Source organism: Callorhinchus milii, unplaced genomic scaffold, assembly GCF_018977255.1.
Source record: "Callorhinchus milii isolate IMCB2004 unplaced genomic scaffold, IMCB_Cmil_1.0 Scaffold1, whole genome shotgun sequence".
NCBI classification, from domain to species: Eukaryota; Metazoa; Chordata; class Chondrichthyes; order Chimaeriformes; family Callorhinchidae; genus Callorhinchus; species Callorhinchus milii.
The window spans coordinates 55277781-55300647 of NW_024704742.1; the positions used below are offsets into that span (position 1 = coordinate 55277781).

At 39.5% G+C, this 22867-nt stretch overlaps 1 protein-coding gene across 7 annotated transcripts in view; it reads left to right on the forward strand.

Moving 5' to 3' along the window:
- Nucleotides 1-22867, forward strand: part of pcm1 (pericentriolar material 1) — a 64733-nt gene that overhangs the window by 39219 nt on the left and 2647 nt on the right. For 5 of the 7 annotated variants that reach the window (XM_007892808.2, XM_007892811.2, XM_007892812.2 and 2 more), the window contains one exon: nt 1790-1844. Coding sequence is in view for 1 of the 7 variants with exons in the window: in XM_042342278.1 (XP_042198212.1) it covers nt 1099-1117; nt 1704-1725; nt 5399-5571; nt 5650-5781; nt 6778-6916; nt 7823-7945; nt 9065-9201; nt 11914-12048; nt 14058-14258; nt 18229-18285; nt 18543-18687; nt 19923-20080; nt 21171-21243; nt 21382-21617; nt 22389-22481; nt 22585-22708 (1967 nt within the window). In the remaining 6 variants the exon portion in view is untranslated. Of the gene's footprint in view, nt 1-1098; nt 1118-1703; nt 1726-1789; nt 1846-5398; nt 5572-5649; nt 5782-6777; nt 6917-7822; nt 7946-9064; nt 9202-11913; nt 12049-14057; nt 14259-18228; nt 18286-18542; nt 18688-19922; nt 20081-21170; nt 21244-21381; nt 21618-22388; nt 22482-22584; nt 22709-22867 lie in introns of those variants that run through there. The other 2 variants (XM_042342278.1, XM_042342269.1) reach the window with 2 other exon arrangements.

Here is a 22867-nt window from a genome sequence, read left to right on the forward strand (position 1 = left end):
ATAGTATTCTAGGTTTTATACATAGAGGCATAGAATACAGAAGCACATCAATAATGCAAAGTTTTGTACAAATTACTGGTTTGGCCACAACTGACGTTTTGGGCGCTTCATTTCAGAAAATATGTTAAGATTTTGGAGGGGCCTCGTCTGTTTTTCATTAGAGCATAGAAGGTTGAGAGGAGACGTGATAGAGCTGTAAACAATTACGAGGGGTTCTGACAGAATGAATAGGGAGAATGTATTTCCATTCAGAGGGGAGTCAGTCATTCGGGGTCATAGTTATACAATAGTCACAAGGAGAGCATAGATTAAATAAATGTGGAATGCCAAGTAAGGTGGTAGAGGCAGAGTCCATTGTGAGTTTCATGAGAAGTAAGGTATACACAGTAGAGAGGCTTGAACAGTTATGGGGAGCAGGGCAGTGAGATTGGTGCAGATTTGATAGACTGAATTTCTTGTATTCACAGTTGTGAATGTGATATTTAGGACTCACACCAGGATACCTTTTTAAAATGTATTTTTAAAATCTGAGAGTAATCAATAGCTCGAACATGTTACCTTGAACGATGCTTGAGGCCACATCACTGGTCTCGTTTAAGAAACTTCTAGTTTCTGTCGTGGAAACATGGTAGAATTGTTTTTTGTTTTGGCCAGTCTGGAGTCTGACACATGAAAAAACCCATCAAAGAGTTCCACTATACATGTAAATTTCCATGTGAAATAGAATAGAACAGGCACTGGAGAATTTTGTAGAGTAATTGGTAGAAGTTGGCAAGAGTCGATGCTTTGAGACCCCAGGTATTGGTTTTGGTACTGCTGGTATTCAACCAGCTAAAACCACATTGTTTATCCAGTTGGTAATTGAGAACACTGATTGGCAATCATCCAGCGACTTGTCCAGTATCATTCTTACCTATTAAGGCTTTGATGTCCCTCCCAAGTCCTGCTGACGATCGAGCCTGGTTGGTCTGTTATTGTCCCTCAAGCATGGCATACCTGCTTGAACCAGATTAATGCAGCCACCACTGAGGGTCTGAAATGATATACTGCAATACTGTAGTGGACATATTGATTTCTGAAAATGTTACGGATGGAAAGACAACATTCAGCTCAACTAGTCTGTGCAGTGCTGATACTTCACAATAATAATACTACTTGCATTTTATGCCACTTATAAAGCAAAGAAAATCTAGGTACATGTGGTAAACTAACTCAGTCTCCAGTGCATGCTTCCTTGGATAAATATACTCTTAAATTTAATATTGGGTTTAAAATTTGTATTTATCTAACAACTACCTCAGTCTTCCTTGACTTGTTACCATAGGTCTCCTAAATTGTTAATTCCCTCGCTTCATGGTTTGTAGAAAATGTCTGGAAATTGAATGCAGATGGGCTTCAACATCTCAAATTGGGACTTGAAATCAATGTTTTGCAAACATTCCTATCCACTCTTCAAAATATTATAGAATAATACAGGGTGAAAATGGACCATTCGGCTTAACTAGGCTGTGCCACTGCTAATACTACACATTGCAACTATTAAATCATAGAAAATCTAGGTACCTCTTTGCTCTTGTTTAATACAAATGTATTGGTTGGTTTACAGTTATGATAAGACATGTAAACTACAATGTCTAGAAAATACACTTTTAACAGACCAATCTTGCAATGTACATTGAAAGATTATTAAGCCTTTACTGGAGAGGTGTAGGCCAGAATACATAAGTTATTAGACATGGGGGGATATTTTTGAACTTATTATTGAGCTTATTTGTATTTTATCTATTAGGTTTTGAAACTAGAAGTGCCTCCAGTACTAATGAAACCTGCAAAGATAAGGTCTGTCATTCCACTCAGACAGAAGAATTTCTGAAACTTAGAATTCCAAAGACAACTTATGAACCGCAAGAAAAGTCAAAACGAAAGAAATCAGTTGATCTTTCCTCTGGTATGTTGTTGGGACACAAGAGTACTTTAAAATGTTCTTTTTACATGTATTCTGAATTGTGTCTTGTTATCATTATTAAGCATTAAAGAATATTTCATACCTATACCATAGAAGAATTTATGTAGCTAATCTGGAAGCATGCATATACGGATAAAATGAAACATTTGGAGCACCCAACTTGATTCTGAAGATTTTAGCTTGATTAGTTTTTACTCAAAAAGAAGCCAGGTAAAGAGTGGGAAAAGTCGCCTCCTGTGCTATGATTTTATCATAGATTCAAAATGTTTCTAGGTGCAAGTGGTGATCTCCAAAGAAAGAATCCGAACACCAAATTTGAGGATAGTTCCTACTAGACTGATGATGTTAATTGGTTTCTTGAAGTTCTATGTAATTTCCTCCTTGTAAATGTTGAAACCTAAATTGGACACCTCAGTTTCAGATTACATATCTGCCATTACATTGCCATTTTCCCCTCTTTTATCACCACCCTGGATTGCACGCCTGCTGTTCTGTTTGATTGTTTGAATGACATCAAGTCCTAAAGAGCTGCAACTTCCTACGGCTTAAACTGGCACAAGACTGAAACCTTTTGGGGTCTCACCAGCAACTGATTTTTCTGATTCCATCAACCGCCTTATTTGTTTGTTTGGGTGTAAAATCTCTATGCCTTATATTCAACCCTGAAGATACTGATGCCTTGTTTCTGAGCTGGTTATTTTTCAAGATCCTCATTCTAGCTGTTTAATCCCTGAAATAGGCTTTATGAATCCCAGGCTTTATGAAATTTTCTCCAGCCCTGCATTCCAGCTCACATCTTCTGCTCTTTTGACTCCATCTTATTGATCATTTTTCTGCTCTACCATCAGAGCTGAATCTCTCAGTTGCCATACCCCTAAACTGCAGAACTCATTTTTCCAAAACGGCTTTTCCTGCTCTCTTTGCTTTTAATAATCTCGTTAAAATCTAATTCTGCAGTCACCTAAGAATTGCTCACACATCAATCTCTGTCCCTACTGTTTATTGTTGAGTGCTTCAAGGTGTTCCTTTATATGAAAGCTGCTATAATACAAGTTGTGAGGTAATACTGCAGAGTGACTTTTTCCTTATCCTAATGTTACTTAACTGCTTTAGTTAGAAGGTCTTAGTATTATTTACAGAATATTCAAAAAATTGCCTTGATAACCATGACCTTCTTTCCTGCCACCTCTTTCCCCCTCCCAGCCCCCAGCACGTGTAGAAATCTCCAGACCAAAGAAATTGAATGATTCAGGGTAATACTCCAAACTGGAGAAAACAAAATAGATTCATGAATGCAAAATAAATTTCTTAAGCAACGTGATTCAACGTAAATAAATTCAACATAATTACAAAATAATATTGTTTCATTGATCATTAGTACTAGATTACTTTCTCATACTGGTGGTGCCTTGAACATTTTATAAGACTAATTTTCCAGTTTATATAAAATAACAGAATTTAGTGCTGGAAAAATTAAAGTATGTATAAATGCTAAATGTGCGCATTTCTTAATTAATGTTAAATAAAGTGTCCTTAAAGTTAACGTCTCATTTGCATTTCGACATTTTTATGATTTATAAATATATCCTTGCATTTGATACAGGGCCTTGTACATTGGGAGGATATCTCAAAGTGTTTCATATAATCTAATGTAACATGTAGTGATTGATTTTATAGGCAAATTATTTCTATAGTTTTATCTTTCGGGGAAGTGCGAGGAGGTTTTCCATCAGCCACAAACTACCAGTTTGTCAATAGGAACACAAATTAATGGTTTTCAGTTAAAGAAGTATTTTATTCTCACATGTAGTTTTACTTCCATTGATATAATGATAATTAGAAGAGGTTTGCATGCTGACTTGTGCACTGAAATGTGATATTCAGCATATATTTCAGTGCAGTAATAGATGCTACCTGCACATTTAAATGTAGATTGGCCAATAAATGGCAATATGGGAGCTTTTGTAACTTTTTAGCAAATATAATTACTACTTACAGAAGGGGAAGAGAAAAGACAAATGCATTCAGGAGAGGAGATTTATAATTTAGCAGTGTATTGAAATATTCATTCCCATGCACGAATAAACAAATCTGGTACAAAACATTTAACAAACATGAAAATAGCTAATTAATGCTCGACTTGCTGAAGTAAAACTGATGAATTATCCATGATTCATTTCATGAGGAAATAACATTTCTAGTAAATGAAGGAATTTGAAAACTGGTTACATTTAGGATCTTAAAACCTGTAACATTTTAATAATGCTTTGCTGCTCCATTATTTAAAATGAGTATTACATAACTCCACTATTTTTAATTTTGTGTGCATGTAATATTTCTTAACTTTGTTGAGCTTCATTTCTCACTAACTCCTTTTCTGCAGTACAGTAGATACATTTTCCAGTACAGTGTAGAGTGTTTAGTTTAAATCACTACTTGTCTGTCTGTCCTCCTTTCCTACAGCACATGCTAGGGGAACACTGCTCGAATCTAACAGAAATGCATGCACTGACGCACCAGGTAATGTACTGAACTGTGGACATTTATTAGCTCTTTCTGTTGTGTTGTCTTTATATTTTTTTCTTAATTTACCAATTTCCAGATTTTTCACAAAGCAACAGTTTTGATCTATTTGCAGCTGATTATTTTTCTCAATTTACTACACAAATTGTGAAAATTGTAAAATTTGCAATTACACCAAGTTGAACTAAAATAAGGTATTTGATAAAGCTGCAAAATCAGTGGTTAACACCTAATGTTATTGACCTGGTCTAGCTTCTACAGAAAGTTTTGTCAATTAGCAGGAAGAGTTTAGTGGAGGGCGGAGAGAAGAGGATACTTTTCGATATTGCTGAACCATGTCTTCTGAGTTTACAAATCTACAACAAAATTAAATTTTTCTAGTACTTTTCATATCAGAAAGAATTCACATGGTGCTGAATGAACAGCATTATGTGCACAGAGACCTATGATCACTAAGCCCTACCTTTAAATTAGAGGGATAATGTGGAATATTACTTCATTGGAAGGGGGACAATTGAATACAATTTACACGTTTCTAGCACCTTTCATGGCCTGAGGATGTCTCACAGTGCTTGACAATTCTGCCTGGGCACACTGGAGCTGAGAGTGGGAGCTGAAGGGAGCAAGAAGGAAAAAGATATCAGAAAGTGTGGTCAGAGAGGTTTTTCTTCAGCTGTATATTGAAAGAGGGGAGGAAGGGAGCAAGTTAAATGTTTAAATCTCGTTGAATAATTGAAACATGAAATATCTTCTCATACCAGTTAATGTATTGGAGGTCTATTATTTGTATTGAATAAGAAAGAAAGCTGGTAAAGACGATTATGAACATAGATACTTTGGAAGATGACAAATTCCTAGATTTAACCAAATTGATGCTAATTTGTTTGAATCCTGCTTTCTGTGTTACAGAAACTGGCAGTGACTTTTCACTCTTTGAAGCTCTGCGTGATACCATCTATTCTGAGGTCGCAACTCTCATTTCTCAGAATGAATCACGACCCCATTTTCTCATAGAACTTTTCCATGAACTTCAGTTGCTGAATTCAGATTATCTTCGACAACGGGCTCTTTATGCTTTACAGGTACTGAAGCCTAAATGTTAAATTACAATAAGATTTTGTTTTTGTTCATTTTTTTAAAAACATTGTCATTCAATGCAGGATATAGTAACTAGACATCTTTCAGAGAAGAACTTCAAGGAAGGAAAGCACAATTTATCACACGCCTCAGCTGTATGGATGGCATCAAATTCAGAGTTGACTCCAAGTGAAAGTTTGGTTTCAAGTGATGAGGTAAATATCTGTTAATACATAAAAGGCAGGAAACCATATCAACTATTACTATAAATTAATGCCCGCTCTCTGTCTCCCCCCTCTCTCCCCCACCCCTCCATCTCTCACTGTCAATCTGTCTCCACTCCCCCACTCCACCTTGCCATTTTTCTCTCTGTTGCTCTCCCCTTTTCCAACTTTGTGTCTCTCCTTCCCCCCTATCTCTGTCTGTGTGCCTACAATCTGTCTCTGTTGTCCGTGACTTGTTTGAATCTCCCTATCTCTGTCTGGGCTTCACCGTTCACTAATGACATCATCTGCTTGACGACAACAACACCTTGCACTTATATAGCGCCCTCCACGCAGGGTAGTGTCTCAGAGCGCTTCACAGTGGTGGACCCTGATTCCGAGCCGGGTGGGGAGGTGGCCGTAAGCACGGTCGAAGAGGAAGGTTTTCAGGCAGGACTTGAAAAAGGGAAGAGAGGGGGCAAGTCGGAGGGATTGAGGGAGAGTGTTCCAGAGTTTTGTGGCATAGTGGCTGAAAGCACGACCTCCCGATTGCGGGGTCGAGAGACGAGCAGGAGGCCGGTGCAAATCATGTGGAGGTGCTGGGTCGTGGATTGGGGAGTGAGAAGGTCGGAGAGATAGGGGGGTGCCAGGGAGTGAAGGGATTTGACCACATTTGACTCCTATTAGTGAGCACCATTATTACTTAGCACAGTGTTACTAAGTCCTGCCGATAGATATTATTTTCCAACTAAAAATAACTGAAGTTGCAGTGATTGTGGCAAACACTGCAGCTTTTTAATTTTTTTAGGAAATTCCAGGGTCTACTTTAAATACGAAGCAGACCCACACGCACTTTGGGTGTTTTTTCTTTTATGATTCTATTTCCACTGCATCTCTTTTACTTGTTCCTGTGCAATTCCTTATTTTGGAATCTTAAAATTCTATTAATGCAGAGTACTGATGTAAGTACAAGTTGTGTTCAGTTTTACCAACTCTTTTTAACATTAGGAAGCCTCCAGAAAAACTCCTGACAACCAGGTTATAGATGTTCAGCAAAAGGAAGATGCAGAATATATAGAATCCTTGGAAAATGCCAGCACATTGTCTACTTCTTCCAACTTGGAGCCTTTTGCTAATGATGATCTAGGTAAGTTTTCCTGACAGGTGAATATTAAGTATTTTAACAAGTATAGATAATTACGTAAAGTAGTGCGCTTTAAACACCAGCGCACTACATTTGAAGGCCTGGAGGTCTGCCAAACACCCAAGGTCACCACCTCTTACTTCTTGCGGCTGCAACCGCACACAAAAGCCGAGGGACTCGCACAGACACACACTCAGTTTAAAAAGAGACATTCTCACAGATACCAAGTGACAGGTTCACAGACAGAGAGAGGGACACGGACAATGACCAAAGTGGTGTCTTGTGGTGAGCAAAGCCCATTTCCCGCTCATGCTGCACACAGGCGCATCTAGAGCCACTTCACCCACAGTAGCATCGTCGAGCAAACAACTGGCAGCGCGCAGAGGCCCGGGGGCGCAAGCGACTGTTTTTACAGCTTTTTTTACAACTGAAGACAACTTGTAGTGGCGGGGGTGTTTTTTTTAGCAGATTCTGTGGAAAAATTGCAGCCCACTTCTCTGTTGGCCCAGGTTGTACCTAACGTAGGGCTGGTCATGTTTTTTGAAGATTCTATATTTGAAAATAACCCTGATGAGTTTTTTGTAACTAATCGATACTGTTCTAGAAATGAGGACCAAGTTGTTTTGTAAAATTTTCAGTTTTTCTCCTGAGAATTTCTGCTTGCATACTGTATCAATGCCATGTGACCTCATTTCTAAAGGTAAACTGCTTGTAGAAATGAAATTGACTGCAACCGTTTCATTTTTAGCCTTCAAAAACAGCATTTTTGTGTTCTGCCAATTTATTATTTTTATTATCACCTGTGTTCAGGTTTGAGTTGTATGTGTTTTGTCTGAAATTTATATAAAGGCAGAGGTATAAAGTTTTATTTCTGCCTTTTTCTATAGCTTGTGCTTTTTACAAATACAGGTAATACTGTCATTCATTTAGACAAAGCATTGTCTAGGATGAGGGAGTATGAGCGCCTGAAAATTGAGGCTGAAAATAACCAGAATCCAGAAGTTTCTACCGACACCCTGGAGGGTGCTGCAGGTAACCTAGAAAGGAAAGTTATTAATATCATGCTGCTTAAAATTAGGTAGGTGTGTACCCTAGTATGGAGATTAAAAGGACAGCTGGTACTTTTTTAACTAATTTATTGTATTTTAACAGAATCTGGAAAGCTAAGTTTATGAAGAAGTCATTATGTCTTAACTGAATCTGGGAGTGTACAAGACTAGAAAAGACGATTGCATTCCTTTTGGCTGGTTCTGAAGTTTGATAAATACCTGATGACAGGGTGGCACATTTAGCAGCCCACTGCTGCAGACGCCCTGGGGGATGATTTTATCCGGCCTACGAACACAGTCACTGTGTCCGCAGCCAGGCTTGGTCTGATCCAGCGGGAAACAAAGCGACACGAGATGGCAGTCAGCAGCAGAACCTGTCAATCATTCAAATAGCAGAGAGACATACAGACAGCGATAGACACACACACACACAGGTACAGACACACATATACAGTGAGAGATACAGATATAATAATAATAATCGTTGCATTTGATATAGCGCCGTATCATGTCTTCGAGACTTCTCAAAGCGCTTCACAGAATATACTGTAAAGTGAATTGACTATATTTTTGTGAGTGAAACGCGGCAGCCAAGATGCATATAGATACAGAGAGACAGACACCTCATCACTGGCTGTATTGTTTTAAAATTTGTATGAATTTTTACATTGCCTATTTAAAGTTTGCATTGTAACCAAAATACAGTGAAATTAAGTAATATGTTACACTATTTAAACTATAGGATTTCTATATGATTCTTAATGCTTATGTTTCTGGAAAGGAAGCACAAAAATATTGCTTATGCGGCCTGTGGACATTTCTAAAATCCAGCATCCGCCCTCAACAGCCAAAAGGCTGGACCAACTCGCCTTATGATATATGCCCCTCCATTGTTTCTAGGTTCAAAAATCGGTGGTGGCAATTTAGAATGTATTGGCCTCCACGGTCTTGTTTGATGCTCTTTTATATATTTACCATCTTCCCTATAAAACCTTCACTGCTTAATTCCTGTGTTTGTGCAGTAATCTGGAGTTTATTAGCAGGAAATGACCTTGTTAGAATATATTTTAAAAAAAAACATTCTTTTTCATTATATTTTCAGGTATGGAATCGACTGCAAATGGCTGTACAGCAAATTGCATTACTGATGCTGCTGATGTTCCTTGCCCTCGCATAGACACACAGCAACTGGACAGGCAAATAAAGGCCATCATGACAGAAGTGATCCCATTTTTAAAGGTGAACTGCACTTAGAAATAAAATAGCTTGCAACCATGTGGTGTGTATTTTTGTACATTCATTTCCTAAACTGCTTTCTATCAATGTGTATACCTTGAAGTTAACAATTTACTCTGGTGACAATTTCTTCAAACAATCCAGCCCCATTTATAACTTGGTATTTGGGGTTTATAAAATCAGAGCTGTTTTAACAAGTCTGCAAAATAAAAATGGCTCCCGTTCTGCTTCAGGAATGTCAGGTGGCTGTTAACATTGTTTCCTGCACAGGAAGCCAGCAGGTCAGTCAGCCATAACTGCTCTTGAAATCTTTTTAGTGGCTACTTACAAATAATGTACAGCACGGAAATTGACAACACAACAACCAGTGTATGCCAGTGTTTGTACTCCATATGAGTCTCCTTGTTCCTTCCCATATTCTTCTACTCCCCTCTTCTGCATGTGAAAGTCTAGCTTCTTCTTGAATGCATCTATACTACCTGATTCAACCACTGCTTCAGGCAGCAAGTTCCTTAGTCTCACTGCCGCCTTCCTGAAGTAGTTCCTCCTAAATTCTCTTTTTGATCCCCTAGTCGCCAACTTATATTTGTGTCCCGTTATTATGGACTACCAACCAGTGGAAACAGTCTATTTACATTCACGTTATCAAAACCTTTTATAATTTTAAACATTTTTGTTCGGCCCCCACTTAGTGTCTCTTCTCTAGCAAAAAAGGGCCCAACCTATTTGGTCTAACCTGACAGCAATAACCTGTCAGCCTTGGTATCATCTTCGTGCACCAACAACAGAACAGAATTACATTTACATAGCGCATTTCACATTGGGAGGACGCCCCAAGACACTGGACAGTTAGAGTTTCGGACCCGACCTGGGGGTTTAGGATCGGGGAGGGTGAAGGGCAGAGGGGAAGTAGAGTGATCAAAAAAACAGTCGAAGAGGCGGATTTTGAAGGAGGCAAGGGAGGGGGTGAGGCGGAGGGACTGCAGGATGGAGTTCCAGAGAGTGGGGGCAGAGTGGCAGAAAGCCTGTTCGGTGGGGCAAGCGAGGCAGGGGATGTGAAGCAGCCCATTGAGCAGAGGGAGCGAGCAGGATGGTAGGAGGTCGCAGAGGTAGGGGGCAGCCACTATTCTTTCCATTGCTACTATATTCTTACAGTGTGGAGACAAAANTTGGACACTTAATGCCAGAAGTGCACTAGTGTACTAAGTGTACTTCTAGTACACTTCCACAACTGTCTAAACTGTAAACCGACTTGTGCTATGATGATGCAATTGGTTTGAACTATAAATGCAAATTTTCTCATATTGACTTTTGTTTCCAAACTTTCAATGGGTAATATTTCATGTTTTACAAATATTAGCTAGTGTCAGCAAATCTGCTAGCTCTGAATCAAATAGTGTATTACAAATCCTTTTTCCATTTCTATAAAGACATTTTATTTGTATCCTTAAATAAAAGGCCAAAATCTTTTGTTTTGGACATCACCAAAGGTGATGAGAGAAGGTGAGAAAAATACGAAAGACAGAAAACTGAAGGATTAAGCAGTTCCATGAATTTGAAGTCTTGGATTAGAATGAATTAGAACAGATTTTTCCATAAATTGGATTGCAATGTTGTGAGCAAAGAGGAAGAGAATATAAACAACATATTTGAAGGAAGATGAGAAAGATTCTGAAATATGAACTATGAAAGAAGGATTGCCATCTTTTTATTATAACCTATCCAGAAGTGTGAGATTTGGATAGATTTGGCCTATATAGAGAGTTGGCATTGAGAGGAACAACAGATTTGGCATGAAACTGGGTCTTTTTGAGGTAGTTTATCAATCAACGGGACATGGGCATTCTGTGAGATTATACAGCATAATAGGTTTAAAAAAAACTAATAAATTAAGAAGGGAGTATCAAACGTAATGAATTTATAGTAGTTGTTGATTGGTCTTTTAAAGAAATTACCTTTGAAGAGCTCAAAGTGATGAGACTTTCATTGCCCTATCAAAGGAAGTAATTAATATTGAGGTTTAGTAACTCGACCGTGCCTTTGGTCTCCCTCCCACCTCTCCGCCTTCCCTCACCCCTACACCACCCCTCCCCCATGCTCTGGCACCGACACCTGACTGTTCAGCTCTTTGGGACGTCCTCCCGAAGTGAAAGGCGTTCTAAAATGTAATTTGGTGGTGTTGTGTTTCACTGCAAGAGGATTGAGGATCACATGATTTGAGGGAAGTCAATTGTTGAGTGGAATCAGCTATTTAACTTTTGAGTCATCATTGACACTACTTTATTATATTTTGATATTTACTTATATTTGTGTTTTGTCTTTCATAGAGTACGAGAAATTACAGGACAAAAGGAGTTCATTGAGTGCATTGAACATATGCTGATGAAAGCTATATATTCTAATCCAAATTTCATGTTCTCTTTCCAAACGGTTCTATATTGTTAGCCTTCAGATATATATCCAGCACCTTGTTAAATGTTCAGTCTTAACTTCAATGGCCGCTAGTGGTGTTATATCCTGTTATCGTTGGGTTATAAATAGGTGTTAATCATCAAAAGACAGGTGCCCATGTGCTTATTTGAGCGCAGTCCTCCAATAATAATCCAAATCAAGGAAACAAATTACTTGAAGATGAAACCAAAGGTATAACCATAAATCTCATTATCCAAGCATTTTGATGTCTTGTATCTACTTATGATTGTTTCTCTCTTTCAGCAACACATGGATGATTTATGCTCCCCGCAGCTGCTAATTGCGATCAGGAGGATGGTTCTCACCCTTACGCAGCAGAATGATGAAAGCAAGGAATTTGTCAAGTTCTTTCATAAACAACTTGGTGCTATACTGCAGGTTAGGGCTTTATTTGGCCATTTGTATTCATTATTTATTTGTAGAATCTTGTAGTGTATTGGTTAGGGCACTTGTCTTGCACGCGAGAGAACCTGAATTCGATACATTAGGCAAGTTTCCTCACTCCACACGTCTGTTTACCTAGCAGTAAGTAGAAACCAGTTGTTAGTCGATTGGCGGTTCACTTTTTCGGGGGTAATAATCCCTTCCAAAAAACATAATTTGTACACTCAATCCATGACTTTTTATGGGACACTGTTGTGCTCAATTGGCTGTTGTGTTGTGCCCACAACATACATAGTCAATTCACTTTGCAATATATTCTGTCAAGAGCTTTGAGAAATCTAGAAGTGGAAGACGAGAGGAGAAACTGACAGCATAGCTGGACACAACCAGGACTGCAGAGATGGCATCAATGAAGACATGCCATCCGCAGTCTTGAGAGGAGAAGGCTGGCAACATGGACCAAGAGGAAATGGACCAGAAAACGAGTCTGAACCTCCCAATTGTTCATTCACTAGCTTTTCTCAGTGTTTGGAATAAGCGTGACAGACATTTTGTCAAGAAAGGACTGGACATGCAGAAGGTGAACAATTCTAGAGTGTCCAACAGACAGGCGATCAAGATCATGTCTCCAAACAGCATTGCTTTTTAAGCATTAATGCGCAAGCCATAGGGACATGATAAACAAATACTGTACATAGTTTGTAAAGCATCCATGTAAAGTGTATCTTTGAAACATTCTATGTCCAAATTATACATACAGTTGTTTGATATGCTTAATTTCTTTCAATCATAACTTGATAATGAGGTCAACTCATTTATGTGGTCAACATTACTCAAGTCTTTTTGCTGATTTTATTAGTGGGATTCCATTTCATTTAAAACTGCTTCACTTTACAAATATTTTCAAGATATTCATAGGCGCTACAGTATAATAATCCTTGCTTTATTACGTCATTGAGATTTCTCAAAGCACTTTTCAGGATTTACTGTATTTGTATGAAAAACGGCAGCTAACTTGTACACAGCAATGTCCATAAACAGCCATGAAGTGATTGACTTTTTTTTCCCCCTCTGAGGGCTTGTTGACCACGATACTGGGAGAAACCTTGTTTTGAATAGTGACACTGAATCTTTAATATCCACCTGAAGTTCGGTTTAATATCTCATCTTAAGAATGGCATGTCAAAAATGCTGTGGTCCCTTATCTGTGAGCTCAAGCCTTATTTTTTTGGCTTGAAAGTAATTACCCATGAAGTGCTTTGAGACTTTTGTGCTATAAAAATGCAATTTTTTTTCTTCATAGTGTACTTTTAACAAGTTTAAGATACAAAACCTCAATGCACAGAAGTATAACAGTATAGGCATTTATATTTCATAAAGCTATAAACCAATTATAAACATCTACACCAATTTATTGAGCTGATTTATGTGTTAACTACCAAATGACAGTGCACCAAATAATAATACTTGCATTTGATATAACACTTCTCACGTCTTCTAGATGTCTCAAAGTGCTTCACAGAACATACTTAAAATGAATTGACTGTATATTTGTGGGCGAAACTCAGCAGCCAATTGCTCACAGCAGTGTCCCACAAACAAGCATGGATTGAAGCAACCAATTTATTTATTTTTTTCCTTGAGGGATTATTATCAGTCATGTGGAGTAAGGAAATTTACCCAAAGTTTCGCCCTGCCGGGAGTCGAACTCAAGTCTCTCACTTGCGAGGTGAGTCCTCTAACCATTGAGCTACAGAACTCCACGTGAAGTCCTTCATGACGAACAAGAAGAAAGCCTAATTAGACTTTGCACTGGAGGGTTCCTAGTGGAGCCACTCTACCCAATTTCGGAACAGGAGGGAAGAATATTGGAAGAGAGAAAATGTCAGTGTTTCATAATTGAAATGTACTGGTACATGTAGCTATGTTAATAGTTTGATTGAACTGAGTTGTATTCAAACAGTCAGGACATACACCTGAAGCTTTTGCATTTGTCTATTCAGGATTCTTTGACAAAGTTTTCTGGTAGAAAACTAAAGGAATGTGGTGAAGATCTGCTTGTGGAGATTTCGGAGATCCTGTTCAATGAGCTTGCTTTCTTTAGACTTATGCAAGACTTGGATAACAGCAGTTTGGCCGCAAAACAAAGATGCAAAAGAAAGCTGAAGGAGGTGGCATCTTTTAAACATTCTTTTACATCTGAGGTTTGTATTAATCATTGTATTTTCCAGCTGTTAATCATTTACAATCCAACTGCATATTTCCAAAACTTTCAGCAACCTCCTGTATGTACCCTAAGGGCATCCATCAAGGGAAGGCTATCTGTTGTTTGATAGATTTCATCTGTGAATGTCCCCATACCAAACTCTGGTTAGAACCTCCCAAATTGTTTTCCTTGAAGGCCAATTGAAAAGTGCAGCCGCAAATGTTCTGCAATATCTGCTACAAACAGTCCACTCCGCTATAAAGACACGCACACTGTTTCTGTAAGAGTGTGTGCGCGTCTCTGTGTGTCTTGAGAGAGTGTGTGTGTGTGTGCGTATGTGTGTGTCTGAGAGTGTTTGCGTGTCTATCAGAGTGTGTGTGTATCTGTGTGTGTCTGTGTCTGAGAGTGTGCGTGTGTCTCTTGTGTGTCAATGTGCGTGTGTCTGAGAGCATGCGTGTGTATGTGTGTCCCTGTGTGTCTCCGAGAGAGTGTCTGTCTAAGAGTGTGTGTCTAAGCCTCTCCGCTTTACTCAATCTTCACAGACCTGCCCTTGCCTGGTTCGATTCCAATCTATCTCACCGTCTCCACTTTGTTGCCTCTAACGGTTTCTCCTCCAGCCCCGCACTGTCACATCTGGCGTCCCCCAGGGCTCTGTCCTTGTCCCTCTCTTTAATATCTACAGTGGTGACATCATCCACAGCCATCGGGTCAACTTACATATGTATGTGGATGACACCCAACTCTATCTTTCTGCCTCCACCCTCAACTCCAGGACCACTGCTGTCCTGACAGACTGTCTGTCGGACATCAAGTCCCGGATGAGGGCAAATTTCCTACAGTTGAATGTGAACAAAACTGAGGCCCTCCTGATTGCCTCACGTCAGCGCCTCAGCACCTCAGGCTCTGGCAACATCAACCTCCATGGTTGCTCACTACAACTTACCAAGCCAGTCAGGAACCGAGGTGTCTTGTTCGACCCTCAATTGTCTTTTCTCCCCACATTCAAGCCATGACCGCTCTGCCTTCCCTCACCTCCGGAACATCGCCCGACTCCGCAACTACCGCACCCCTCAGGCCGCTGAAACATGTTCATGCCTTCATCAGCTCCAGGCTCGACTATGCAAACGCCCTGCTTGTCGGCCTTCCCAACTCCTCCCTCCACAGGCTGCAGATAATCCAGAACTCTGCAGCCCGTGTCCTCTCCTGCACCAAACTCCATGACCCCATCTCCCCCACTCTTGCCCGACTCCATTGGCTCCCTGTCCTTCAGAGGATCCAGTTCAAGATCCTGGTCCTCGCATACAAAGCCCTCCATTGCCTCGCCTCACCTTACCTCTGCGACCTCCTACCAACCCGCCTGCTCCCTCCGCTCAGCCGCTCCGGTCTGTTCCACCTCCCCTGACCCACCCGCCCCAGCATTGGCGAGAGAGTCTTCAGCCACTCTGCCCCCAACCTCTGGAATTCCATCCCCCAATCACTCCGCCTCGCTCCTTCCGTAACCTCCTTCAAGTTCCGCCTCAAGACCCTCCTCTTCGACCATGCCATCGGCCACCCACCTTCCCCCCTCCCTTCTTCCTCCCCTGACCCCAGGTTGGGTCTGAAATGCTGTACACTTTCCAGCACCTTGGGATATCCTCCTGACGTGAAAGGCGCTATACAAATTAATCTTGTTGGTGTGTGTGTCTTGTGTGCCTGTGAGTGTGTGTGTGTGTGCCTGTGTGAGTGCCTGCGCGCGTGCCTCTGCATGTTTCTGTGTGCATCTCTGTGCGTGCGCGTCTCTATGTGCCTGTGAATGCGTATGTCTATGTGCTTGTGAGTGTGTGTGTTCGTGTCTCCCTCCCCCGTTTATAATTTGACAGGCAGTATATATGTGTGTGTATGTATATATATATAGACAAACAGTAAAGTTTAACAATCTGAATTCAGCAACAACTCCACACCGGGGTGGCGTGGCATATTCAAACCATATGACCATATAAAAATACAATATAACGACACAGATATATAAATCAAATAAATTAGAAACAACAGCATACTCAGGAATTGCTCATTACTCCAGACAAAACAATAAGCCCGAGAACAGCGGCGATCAGCCTCTGGAAATTCCTCAGGGATAACTGATGCTGTAATACAAAACTTAATAGGTACTGGATCCCGGTAAACCCTCGGACACAACCAATCCTATAAGAACAATACATAATTACAGAACTATCACTCAGAATCACAGAGAGTGGGTCCAGCAAACTCAACAGAAACAATCAGCTCTTAGCCCACCACCTCACTCATGCTGCCTAACCTGACTTCTGCATTTCAAATGGACCAATTACCACTACTGTTATTACTTCTCTGCCTAGCAAACATATTACGTGCTACTACTACTCTTACTTTTTTTAATGGTCACTTACTGGAGGTAAATTGCTTCACCCCTATACACCCCTTCACAAATATACAGTCAATTCACTTTACAGTGTGTTCTGTGAAGCACTTTGGGACGTCCTCCCGACGTGAAAAGCGCTATATCAAATGCAAGGATTATTATTATTATACACATAGATACAGTAGAATTGATATCAATTCCACTGTGAAGTGCGCTGATCCTCTACACAACTCCCAATTATTTCAAAGTTACATCTTTTATTTGTTTCTAACTCCACTTCCCCTTGTCACAGTGATAGCCCCCTCCCTTCACTGGCTCCTTTGCACAGAGAGAGATGTGGACTTCTTCTGGGCAGCCTTCCACAGTCTGTTCGTTTCTCAGCCTTGAGATAGGCAGGTGTCTGAGGCTGTGGCCTTTTATTTCTGTGGTCCATTGTTCTTACATCTATGCTCAAGGAATCGATTGTTCATTATCTCAGAGGAGTGAACATCTTCCCAGGAATATATGAAATGTAATCGGAAGCTAACCTCAACCCATCCAGCAAAGCTACTTTTAACCCCCAATTATTTTGGAACATTCAGTTGCTGCTATCAATATATTAATGTATCTGAGGTGATAGTGTATATTTCAACACCCCTCTCCCGAGGGGCCATCCAGGTTTGTTAAAGAAAGCATTTTTTTCCAAAAATCTAATGTGTTATTTTTTCAGGTTTATTTTTAGCAATAAGGTGAAAAACTATAGATTGACAGTAAAAATGTATCTTTCAGTAGCACCAATCAATTCCCCTCAATTTTCTGCAAAATTTGTCGAATTTCCCCACAATTTTTGACAAATATTTCCATAATTTTGGATTGTCCCTGATCATGACTTGGTTCACTGCAGCAATGGTGGCTGCCTGGTTAATATACCCAGCTTAAGCAGATTGTCATTCCAGGGACCAGACACCTGGAAAAAGGATCATGGTCATGATGGAACACATTGCAACCGCATTCTGCCTCAAGAACCCTCCTCTGTGCCTGCGCTATATCCGAGGCAAATAATATCGCAATTTTTTTATTAGTGTAATTGGACTGAAAAGCACTTATCAGAAAAAGTGTAAAAGTTGTCTTTCTGCAAAATGAATCTCCGAACGTAAAGTGCATCTTCTGCAGGGAATCTGATGTGCAACCCATTGACTAATTAGAACTTGTTACTGACTTGATCACCTTGTAATCGAGTTCTTGTAGGTCAGTTTTTGATTAATAACGAAACTTCTGTAGACCGAATTATCAGTCATGAGAGTAAATATTGTTTGGGAGCAAAAGCATAGACAATGTATGTGATTTTTTGATGAATTAAAATTGCTGAGTACTGGACTCCTGACTAGAAAATTGGAACATGAATTCCAGTCTTAACTAGCCTCAAAACTCTTGGAAGATGAATGGTATCCCCTACTCATGCTTTCTGATGGGTCGTCAAGGGATGGTCATGGAAGACATATATACAAAGAAAACAGCAGGAGATTGCTGTTTGACAAATTGACTTGACATTATTATTTAGCTTTGGTTTGAATTTACTTATCGCAGCTTTATTATAAAATTCATCCTCTAGGAAAAACATTTCAAGAGCGATGTGTCCTCTGTAGAAGAGTTTGAAGATGAAGACAAAGTAAGTTGTTGTAAAAGCCTGTAGAATATCAATACTTGATGTGAAAAGGTTTTCTAAAATGTGACTATTATTGATAATTGTGGGGATGATGAGAAATTTGAAAGTGTAATGTATTGATTTACACTGGTGTTGATTATCACATTGTTGAAATTTGCCCCCTGCTAATAACTGAAGACATTGACTGGTTCGGATATGGACTAGTTAGTGGAGTACCAGTTTTATTTTATGAAAAAATTCACTAAATTCTGACTTTGTAGGATAAGGATGAAAGTGAAGCTGCTATCTCAGAAGAGCCTACAACAAATGAATGTACTGAAGCTAGGATTGAAATAAAATGTGACCTGTCTGACCGAGAGGATGATGAAGACAGTGAAGGGATGCCTGCAGCATGCGTCTCCATAAGTAAGAGTTTGTTTTCTTTTTCTTCTCTACTCTTCTGTTTGCCACTTTGGAATGGTTTGACAGCATTTTTTCATAAATGGTTCTGACGACAACTCCAAATGAGAGAACGCGATGGACATCTTTCCTCTCCACTGAAGAAACACTCAGTGGATCCCTCCATGCTTTCCAGCTAATTCCATGCTTTCCAACTAACTAACCCATCTCCAACCTGCTTTTCCTTTCCATCGTGACCTCCCAGCTCCATTCCTTCACTCACTCTTGATTCTGTCCTATCTGACATCACCAAGGGTACCTTGGTCAAAATCATTAACAATGTTCTCTCCACCTGCGACCAGGCTTCCTCTGCCTCCTTGTGCTCCTCACACATTTTGCTGCCTTTATTACCTCGACCACTGTACCTTTCACCATCGCTGTTCCTCTTTGATCTGTCTCCATTGCTCTGCCCATTCATAGTTTCATTCTTGCCTATCCGAGTCTTTACTTTGTCTTCTCCAATGACTTCTGCGTGGCATCCCTCGGAACTGTCTTCTCCTTTTCCCCGTCTATATGCTCCTCTTGGTGATCACAAAAGGAAAAGTCATGGATACACAGTGAAAATGTTTTTTTGGGGATTGAACATGAACTACGTAGCTCAAAGATATTGAAGCCAGCTGGAAAAAAACAATCATTATTTATTAAGGTTATACAGCTTCAATGGTCATCAAAAAGGGGATTTTTTTTACTTCTATATATGTCGACATATCATTGTCTATCTGCATATAAAAATAAGATTTAAATCATTTTTCTGCGAAGAAACCTCTAGCCAGCTTTATCCTTGAAAAATATCCTGTACGGAACCTTTACTTGAAAAGGCTGCAGGGAGGACAGCAAAAGCAGACTATTTCCTATTCATTAAAAAATGAAGCCTGAATTAGATGTAAGGATTAGTTAAGGCATCTTCTGCAAATAGAGCTAACATTGATTTGAACCACTAGAGTCATATTCAGAGTAGGTCCAGTAATCCATTAATCAATCTTGTAATGGTCCAGATAGGCTACCAACGAAGGCTGATATCAGGATCTGGATAAAATGGCTTGGTAGGTATGGTAGTTGTGAATATAAGCAGGTTGCTTATATTAATGAAACTGATGTTATCAATTTTTCTTCAGTATTATATATTTTAATCTGAATTTTTTGAGGGAAAAGAGCTTCAATTTTAGAAGCTGACCTGCTTTTAATTCTTTAATAATCATCAGGTCTCTCTAAGGCCGAGACTCAAGCGCTGACTAATTATGGCAGTGGAGAAGATGAGAATGAGGATGACGAAATCGAGGATTTTGATGCTGGAACCGTGGATGTTCAAACTTCACTACAAGCTAGTAATGAAGCTGCTGATGAAAACTATAATGAGCAGGTATTAATCTTCATTAACATTATTAATATCATTGGCAAGCAACAGATGCTTTTGCTGCTTTTCCACAGCTGGGAAATTGTTTTCTCCATGAGTGTTTCACAACTTTACATAAATTTAGATTCAAAATGGATTCAAATGAAAATAAATAGTTACTATGATGATAAATTTTATTCAGAATGACTATCTTCACTATGCTTTTATGTGTGTCTCACTATTAGAATTATTTGGGAGATATTTCAGTACTTGTCATTTTTAATTGATAACTTGAAAAGTCACCAATGCTTTTGCTTTGAATGAAAATTGATGGCTTTCATTCTAAGTTATTTGGATCTCAGAATATTAAGCCTGTTACACTTTTTCAGCTGCTGCTTGTAAATAATTCTAGTGCTTTACAGATAAACAGTATAGGGCTTACTTGGATTTATAGGTAAATACAACAGCCAGTTTCCTCCTAGGATGGCAATTCAAATATTGCTACCAGCAAGGAGCTGACTGAGCTCAAATCCCATTACACAGAGGATACAGTTCAAGATCCTGGTCCTCACCTTCATAACCTTGCTTCCTCCCTATTTCTGCGACCTCCTTACCCTCTACCGTCCTGCTTGCTGCCTCCGCACAGCAGGCTACAGCCTGCTTCACGTTCCCCACCTCGCTCGCACCACTATTGGTGGACGGGCCTTCTGCCACTCTGCCCTCACCCCCTGGAACTCCATCCCGCAGTCCTTCTGCCTCGCCCCATCCCTTGCCTCCTTCAAGACCCATCTCAAGACCTTCCTCTGACCATGCTTTCGATCTCCCTGCTTCCCCCGTCCCCCCGCCCTCCACCCTCCCTGATCCTGACCCGCAGCTCGTGTCCGAAACTCTGTCCAGCGCCTTGGGACATCCTTCTGATGTGAAAGGCACTATGCAAATGTAATTTTGTTGTTGTTGAAGCAAGCTCATGCCACAGTAGTCTCAAAAATTTACTTTTCTTAGCCTTCTGGATGTGATTACTTAGTTCATGTTGCAGTAACATAAGTACTCTTAACAGCTTCTGTATTTAAGCAAGAATATAGTGTAACTTCGGTTTGTATACTTTTTTTCTTTATAGGGCAATCATGTTGAAGTTGGTAAGAATGATGTGGTCAGTCAGACAGAGAAAACAAATACAGATGTAGTTAAAGGTAAACCTTTTCAGAATTTCTCTTTTAATACAATTTTTTGGATGTAGATTTTTTTAAAATCCTGGATTAATTTTGTTCAGTTCATCTACCTAAGCAAAAAGGACTAAAACTATAGAACTGTTTTTCTCTCCTTTACAGCTGAAAATGAGAATGATACAACTTTAAGTCTCGCTTCTGAGTGTGAGGAAAGCACCACAACTAGTGCTGATAATGAAAACACTACAGGGGGATTAAAACCTTCTTTACCTTTATGTGAAAGTGTTAACACTTTAACATCAATGCAGATGTCTCTAGAAAATGACTTGGAGGGAACACCAGAGAGTTCATTGGCTGGCAGCCCTGACACAGACTCTCCTGTACTAGTTAATGACTACGTAAGTCCAGATCATCCAATATTGAGCATGTTTTATAGAGTTTTTCACATGGAAGTTTATGAGTGCTTAAAACTTGCATTCTTTTGAACTCTTTAAGAACCACACTCACTCTGGCTTGTAAATAAATGAAGGGAATCAATAAGCTACTTCTTCCCTCTCTTAAAGGGTTCTAAAAAGCATAGGACACAGAAATTTACACTGATATTAGAATTGGGATGTTGGATGGTTGATCGGTTCAGTATTTAAATACCCTTGTTATGCATGGTTAATAATAAAATTACATGACTAACTTTACTGTCTGAATAATCGACAAATATCAAACATTAAATTGATTACATATTTTCAGCTGCGAACCTAAAGATTTGTAAGATAATTATTGTTTTAAACATGGTAGTGTTGCATGAAGGAGTACTATATGGTGCCATGCAATGGTGAGATGTCAGTTCTTGTTCCTCCATGCTGCCAATCCCTAATTTCAGTCTGGCTACTATGGGAAAGTACTAGGTGGAAACTGTGAACCTCACTAAGAGGGTACACAGATCAACCAACAGCATAGACTGGCCATGAGCTTACCTATTTTTTGTATAATAATAATAATACTTGCATATGATATAGCGCCTTATCATGTCATTGAGACTTCTCAAACCTCTTCGCAGAATATAATGTAAAGTGCATTTTGTGGGTGAAATTTATAGTCAATGTTATGAGACCAGAAAATGGGAGAAAAATAAAATAATTATAAATGATAAATCACATCTTCACTTTTAATAGGAAGCTGGATCTGGAAATCTGAGCCAGAAATCAGATGAGGATGACTTTGTTAAAGTTGAAAACTTGCCTCTTAGACTTTCAGTGCTTTCAGAGGTAAGAGCTCATTTAAACACATTGTAAAGTTTCCCATTTGTTGGAAATAACTGATTTGTTGTTTTAAATGTAGGTATTTCAAATTTATTTTGATCTCTCACAGGCTGAATTGATGAGGAGAATTTCAGAAGAGGAACAGAATAATAATTTAACTTGTGCTCTGCTGGATGCAGAGGTAGATGGAGCACAAGAGCTTGCAGGCAACTTGGAAGCTCTAAAGGAACCAGGTGTGAGAATGCCTTTCAATATTATCTCTTTTGTAAAATTATACAGCAATTCAGCTTCTCTATCTTGCCAGTTTATAAAAACTTGTTTTGTCGACTTTAAGCTGAAGGAAGTTGAAACTCATCCAGGACTTGTTCAGACTTGCCTATTGTGTCAGATAT